The sequence below is a fragment of the Brassica rapa genome, chromosome A01 (genome assembly GCF_000309985.2).
Source record: "Brassica rapa cultivar Chiifu-401-42 chromosome A01, CAAS_Brap_v3.01, whole genome shotgun sequence".
In the NCBI taxonomy this organism is placed as follows: domain Eukaryota; kingdom Viridiplantae; phylum Streptophyta; class Magnoliopsida; order Brassicales; family Brassicaceae; genus Brassica; species Brassica rapa.
In genome coordinates, this window is record NC_024795.2 from 13667316 (window position 1) to 13674815 (window position 7500).

General features: G+C 35.8%; 1 protein-coding gene and 1 long non-coding RNA gene across 2 annotated transcripts; one reads left to right on the forward strand and one right to left on the reverse strand.

Annotated features, from left to right (window-relative positions):
* Positions 1-5898: 5898 nt before the first annotated feature.
* LOC117132732 lies at positions 5899-6637 on the reverse strand. Its single transcript, XR_004456257.1, has 2 exons — positions 6267-6637; positions 5899-6183 (listed from the first exon to the last, which is right to left on the reverse strand). It is a non-coding gene; the product is annotated as an uncharacterized LOC117132732 (long non-coding RNA).
* On the forward strand, positions 5976-7389 carry LOC103875205 (zingipain-2). Its single transcript, XM_009153699.3, has 2 exons — positions 5976-6480; positions 6637-7389. Exons 1-2 carry the CDS (start codon positions 6033-6035, stop codon positions 7218-7220), a joined length of 1032 nt encoding a protein of 343 aa, XP_009151947.1. The 5' UTR covers positions 5976-6032; the 3' UTR covers positions 7221-7389.
* The last annotated feature ends 111 nt before the right edge of the window (positions 7390-7500 follow it).

The window sequence follows — 7500 nt, forward strand, 5'->3', positions numbered from 1 at the left end:
GACTTATATCGCAAAAATGACGGACAAGTGGTGGAAGATGAGTGGCTTCTCAAATCTCTAGAAACAAAAAAAATTATAAAAACAATTATTTTATTGTTTTATAAATTTTTCAAAACGAAAGCTCTTACTATTTCTCTCTTACGAAACATCTCCATGAGATTTATATTTATGATATTTATAGTGAAAGACTATTCTTTTTAAATGTGAGATATTAAAATATAAACTAATCTAAACTACGTTGCACAAAAGCTTCATCGGACGTCCGCTTTCCGCTTCGGAACCAAAATCGGAATCGGAACCTTATGGAAGCTTACAGAATTCCGTTTCCAAAACGCTTCTAAAATCTTTTCTTTAAAAGCACGTTGGAACCTTGCGATTCCGTTTTGGAATCACGCTTACATTCGTTAAAAAAAAAAACAATCTTAAATCAATAAAATATAAAATTATAGTTTTTAATATATATAAAATACAAATTTTAATAGTATTAAATAGAGAGAGTAGAAATATACAAATATTAAAACTAATACTATAAATTATTTTTATGCATCGATTTTTTTATTAAAGATAAATCATATATTCAAATATATTATGTCAATTAATTATAAAGTATTAAAATAATTATTATAATAATTTATTTTAAATTTAATTTATGTGTATTTCATAGTTTTAATATGAAATCATTTCAAAATTATTATAAATGAATAAATGCTTTATTTTAAATTTAAATCATATAATTTTTAGTTCTAATTTTTTTTTAAAATATTCTCATATATATATATATATATGGTTACGCTTCCAACACGTACTCGCTTCCTAATTTTTTAAAAAAATCTCGCTTCTGCGCTTTCTTACGCTTCTGCTTCCACGTACCCGCTTCCGTTTCCGTGTAACATAGAATCTAAATGGAAAACTTTTTTTTCCTACTATAGATTTTTATATCTTAATATATTAAACACCTATTAATATGTTAACTTTTCACAAGTCTTGTAATTATTTAACATTCATCTCCTTAATTCAGATTTGAATTAGGAAGATCAATTTCTTCAGTTCCACTTAAGCTTTTTATTTGTTTAAATTTAATCCTTATTAATGACTTAATAAGGATGTCAGTTTTCTTCATAACACCCATCACATGCTCCATTTCGATTTGCTCATTCTCCATACATTCAAGAATGACATGATATCTTGACCTTCTCGCATGGCTGATTTGTTGTCGATTCTAAGCTTGACCTTCGCATTCTTCACTTAGTATCTCACACAATAACTTCTTGATCCATATAGCTTGCTTTGCTGCTTTTGTTGCCGACATGAACTCTGTTTTGCATGATGATAATGCGACCGTCGGGTGCTTCTGCGACGTCCAAGTAATTAATGATAAACCATAATAGAATGCATGTATGACGTGATCCTCCTGTCATCAACATCGATATTGTGACTATTGTTACTATAACCAATAATGATGTTTGACCCATCTCTCTTGAAGGAAAGACCAAAGTTTGTTGTTCCTCTTACATACCTTAGTATGTGCTTGATGGCTTGTCTATGAAAGTCTCTGGGATTGTGCATGTAACTACTAAGAACGCCAACTGCGTAACACAAGTCTTGTCTTGTGTGAAGTAAATACCGCAAACATCCTATGATTCTTATGTATTCCGTAGCATCTATCTCTGGTTCGTCTTCAGATTTTGAGATCTTTAAAGTCGACCCCATTGGAATTTGAGTCGAGTTACACGCTTCCATCTTTGTGTCACACATGACTCCACTGGAACTACTAAGAACACCATCTGCGTAACACAAGTCTGGTCTTGTGTGAAGTAGATACCGCAAACATCCTATGATTTTTATGTACTCGGTAGCATTTATCTCTAGTTCGTCTTCAGCTTTTGAGATCTTTAAAGTCGACTCCATTGGGACTTGAGTGGCGTTACACGCTTCCATCTTTGTGTCACACATGATTCCTTGAGCACACCTTTCTTGTTTTATCCTGATTCCGTATGCTTCTTGAATCACTTATATGCCAATGTAATACGTTAGCTTAATTTTCTAGATATGACATCTCGAACTTCTTTGACATATCTTCCTTAAATTTCTCAATCACCTTAAGCGAAGTTCCCATCACAAATAGATCATCAACATAAATGATTATTAGCAAGAAGTCTCCTCCTCCATTCTTGCGGTACACTGATGGATCCTTTGTGAAGTGCACAAAGGAGCCATCAGTGTACCATCAGTCATTTACGTTGATGATCTATTTGTGATGGGAACCATCAGTGTACAAAGCTTTCTGTAACACACTCTTCTCTTTTTTTTTTTTTCAAAACCTTCGGATTGAGTTACATACACTAACTCCTTTCGATCTCCATTCAAATAAGCGGTATTCACGTTCAAATGATGAATCTTCCATCCGTTTACTGTTGCAAGAGATATTAAGAGCCGCTTAGTTTCGAGACGTGCCACTAGTGGGAACACTTTATCAAAATCTATTTCTTTTCTTTGTACATAGCCTTTTGCCACAAGTCTTACCTTATACTTGTTCACCATACCATCCACCTTCCTTTTTATCTTGTAGATCCACTTTAACCTTATAGGGTCAACTCCAGTCGGTCTATCTACAAGTTCCAATGTATTGTTTCTTGTGATAGATTCCAACTCGGCTACCATAGCTTACGCTCTATTTTTTCACAAAATAGATTGAACTCAGCTGAGGTAAGCTCTCCTCCTCTGTTGGTGCAAAACCTTTTGAACAATAAAATGCCTCACGATTATTTGTTGGCGTTGGTGGTGTAATCGGTCTACACAAATATGCATTTAATAACTACAATGGCTTTGTCGCACGAAACATGGTCTTAGTCGGGAATGAGTCTCTAATAGGCTTCCATGATAGACATGCGTCGTCACACACACTTTCTTCGTATGTTAACACTCGGTATTCCTATGACCATCTCTTTCTTTACCATGTTGTTCATCAAATCCATAGCTTATATGTCATAGTCGAGCATGCCACTTCTATATAATATCTTCATCTCTGACATTTAAATATTCCGGGTAGCTAATCTCCATCGGGGTCTTGTAGAGACGGTTTGAGAATATTGTAACACGTACAAGCAATATTTCACACGAATCTATGAGTGTTAAATAGACGTTTTTCATGTTCACCTCACATCCGTTTTTTTTACTTTTCCAAGGCTCAATATGTTATGCTTCAGCTCAGGTATGTAATATATGTCTTTGAGTGCTTTCTTCTCACCAGTCTTACGCACAAAAGTAACCGCACCCTTTCCTACAATATTAACACACGAACCATCATCAAACTTCACCTTTCCTTTGGTGTTATGATCCAAACTCGAAAAGAACTCATTTTCCCCGTCATGTGATTGCTAGCTCCATTATCTAAATACCAACCACTTGCATTGACTTTGTCGATATCAAGATTTTTCAGAACCACTTCATGTACATAGAGGGCGTCGACCTCTTATGTCTCCTTTAGGTTGGTTTCTTGATTCATTAATGGTTTCTCGGGACAGACAGTTGCATAGTGACATGACTTGTCACATCTCCAACATATCACTTTTGAATGATCCTTCTTTGACTTTTTGTCTTCGATGTGTGACACATGGTTTTAGTTTTTGAACCGACCTTGACCTCTGCCTCTACCATTCCGTCCTCTATCTCTTCAACGGAAACTTTCAGATCAAGTTCTTAAGACCATGCTGGTTGTTATTCGAAAAGATGAGCTTCCATTGGTCTTCCTTCTGAGTTTCTTCTCCTATAATCTCCTCGTGCCTTTAGCCTTCCAACTATATTCCTAAAACCCGTAGAGTTGAGGTCTAGGACTTGCTCAAGAGACGCTAGGATCTAGATATATTTGTGTCTCAGAATTTCCTTCAAGAATTTCTTCACCATCTTGGACTCTTCTATGTTTTCTCCCAACGAGGCTGCTTTGGATGATAGGCCCGATATCTTTTCCGCAAAGTCATCGGCCGTATCATTATCTTCCATCTTCAATCTGTCAAAATCTGTCATCAACGTCTGAAGTCTCACCTCCCTTATACGATCAGCTCCAAGGTGTCATGACTTGATGGCATTTCATATTTCTTTTGATGCGATTTGTTCTTCCACTTGGAGAATCAAAGTTTTGGGAAAGGATTGAAACAAAAGAGCAGGCGCAACATCATTCTTCTTTTGATCATCCAAACCGGGTTCGATCGTGTCTCACACTTCATGAGCATGTAGTAGAACCTTCATCCTCATCGACCAAACTGTATAGTTTGTCGATGACAACATAAGATGATGGATGGATATGGATCCAAAGTCCTTCGTGCGAGGTGAAGCTATAGTCACGTCCCTCATCTTGCTTTCTTGATCACTTCACATTCACCAGGGTCAAAGCTTCAACTTAAACTTAGATCGAATATCCAACCTGAAGTCTGATACCAATTCAAATATCTAAAAACACAAAGACTTATAAGAACAATTTTTCTTATTGCTTTAGAAACTTTTCAAAACTAAAGCTCTCAAAGTTTCTCTTAGATCTTGTAGAACAACTCTCAATGAGACATATAGTTATAGTGAAAGACAATTTCCTAATCAAAATATAAAACTTCTTTTTCCTATTCAAAATTTCTTTTGTGTGTGTTTATTTCCTAACAATTTAAATATTTATTAATATGTTAACTTTCCACAAGTCTTGGAATTATCCAACAACTTCATCATGTTTCAAGCCAAGAAACCATAAAAATACAGAAAATACTTGAAGAGAATAGAGTAATCGAGAATTGTAAAGTTAGTTAGTCTTCTTCATCTATTCTCCGTGGTTTCTTTGATTTTCTTGTGAACCTTTTTGGAAAATCCCTCATTGATGTTCTAGAGTTGTTTCTTATGCTAAACTCTTCACATTCTGAGAGTTGATTTGGACCATTTGGTGTTTTAGAAACGTCATCTCAAGGTTAATAATATTTATCATCTTCTCCAACATCTGTATCAAGTTGACTGTAATAAAAGGTGTGGAATGTAAAATTATTTTTTCTTAATTACATATAACAAAAAAAAAAGATTAAGAAAAGGTACTCCAATTTATTGCCATAGCTTGAGAGGCCATCGTACACTCGAATGAATGAGACTCTGATCAGAACGTGATTTGGCAAAGAGACTGGAATTTTCATTCGTTTTTCCAAGCATGATTTCCGCTGAATTTTAAAAGTTCTTTTGGAGCCATGCTCGTTTACCAGAGTTACAAAATTACAAAAGAGCTAAGACGACTTGGAAAATAATAAGAAAAAGTCGAATACAACCAGTTAATTTTTTCAACAATTTAAAAAAAATCTATATTTTGGATACTTTTGTATATTAAATTTAAAGTAATTAATATATTTATCTTGTTTTTTTGTAATTTATATCTATCAATATTATTTTGATTCAGATATTTCGGGTATCTAAAATATTTTGGTTTGGTTTGGGTTAGATTTATATTCTCCAAATATTAAAATTTTGAACCCGTTCAGATATTTAATCAGGTTTGGTTCGAGTTTAGTATTATATTTCTAATCGGATTGTGTTTGGTTCTTTGGATACATGTATTTTTCTCGATCCTAATATAATTTAAGCAGTTAACGGTCAAAATGGAAAATAAATAAATAAATTTATATATGAAATTTGACCACTTATTCTAATGAGAATTTCAATCATGTACAATTTTCGCAGAATTTTCCACCTCATTGTCAAATCGCTTGTTTACTATCTTATATAGGACCCACTTGTATAAGTCATCACACGATTTGGGGCCCAACCTTGTTATCATGATTAACGAGGTTCAATCAAAGTAAGTTTAGTGTAGCTTGATTGGCCATGTACTTGACTTACTAGCGTGTTGAAATTGGCAACGATCATTACCTAACAAAATATCGTCAGAATATTCAAGAAAAAACATGCGACCTTACAGTTTGCAATCTCTATATAACGCCACCTTCTTACTCGTTCCTTGAAACCCAAACATTTATATTTAGAAAACCTTTTATACATTTCTCTCTAAAAGAATGACTTCGATCACTTTATTGCTTCTAGCCATTATATTGAGTTCTAGAACTTCAGGAGCCACTTCTCGTGGGGGACTCTTTGAAGCTTCTGCTGTTGCGGAGAAACATGAGCAATGGATGGCTCGTTTCCATCGTGTTTACTCCGATGAATCTGAAAAAACAAATAGGTTTGAGATCTTTAAGAAGAACTTGGAGTTCGTGGAGAGGCACAACATGAATACGAACATAACGTACACGTTGGATGTCAGTCAGTTCTCTGACCTCACGGACGAGGAATTTCGGGCGAGGTACATGGGGCTGGTGGTTCCTGAAGATATGCTAAGAATTTCATCGTCAGGTTCGCACAAAAAGGTGTCGTTTAGACATGAAAATGTCAGTGACACTGGCGAGAACATGGATTGGAGACAGGAGGGGGCGGTTACCTCCGTTAAGAACCAAGGCCACTGTGGTAATCTTTTTTTGTCAATAATAGCTATACTACTTTAACCTAAACCATTGTTGTAATTAATAGACACAAAATATAGCAGACAACCTATTTATGATTATATAATTCGGTTTACATCACATTTAAAAATAATATATATAATTTATAAAAATGAAACAGGAGTCTGCTGGGCTTTCTCGGCGGTGGCAGCCGTAGAAGGCATAACACAGATTGCGAAAGGAGAGCTCCTATCGCTATCGGAGCAGCAGTTGTTGGATTGCAGCAGAGACTACAACCAAGGATGTGCGGGAGGGATAATGTCCAAGGCTTTCGAGTACATAATCGAAAACCAAGGAATCACAACAGAAGATAACTATCCTTACCAGGAGTCACAACAAACATGTTCATCAACCTATTCCGTTGCTGCTACCATCAGTGGATACGAGACGGTTCCAAGTAATGACGAGCAATCATTGCTAAAGGCAGTATCTAAACAGCCTGTTTCAGTGGCGATAAATGGCCACGAGCCTGCGTTTAAGCAATATCGGAGTGGCATATTTGACGGAGACTGTGGGACGCAACTGACTCATGCCGTTACAGTAGTTGGTTACGGGATGAGTGAAGAAGGGATTAAGTATTGGTTACTGAAGAATTCATGGGGACGAACTTGGGGAGAAAATGGTTACATGAGAATCAAGAGAGATGTGGATGCACCCGAAGGAATGTGTGGTTTGGCCCGTCTTGCTTTCTATCCACTTGCATGAATTCGAATAATGCATTTTGGTCCCACGTTTTCGTTGTAGTCATATCTATTTTGAAAGTTATGTTGTTGGAAGCATGTATTACGTTACTGTAATCGCCAAAATAAAACAAAAGGCTGTCAGGGGTAATTGAACTCAGCACCTCCAGCCCTAGTAATTTCTTTTAAAACCACTAGGCTCACTTTTATAAATATGTGGCCGCAAAAATACTTATTATCGTGTCGGCTGGAAGTCCATGCTTTTTATGCTTGTAGTCAGGGCCGGCACTGAACTAGCGTCAAGA

Coding starts and splice junctions, on each gene's coding strand:
- LOC103875205 (XM_009153699.3), top strand. CDS start 6,033: ATGACTTCGATCACTTTATTGCTTCTAGCCATTATATTGAGTTCTAGA. Junction 6,481..6,636: donor TAAGAACCAAGGCCACTGTG/GTAATCTTTTTT, acceptor AAAATGAAACAG/GAGTCTGCTGGGCTTTCTCG.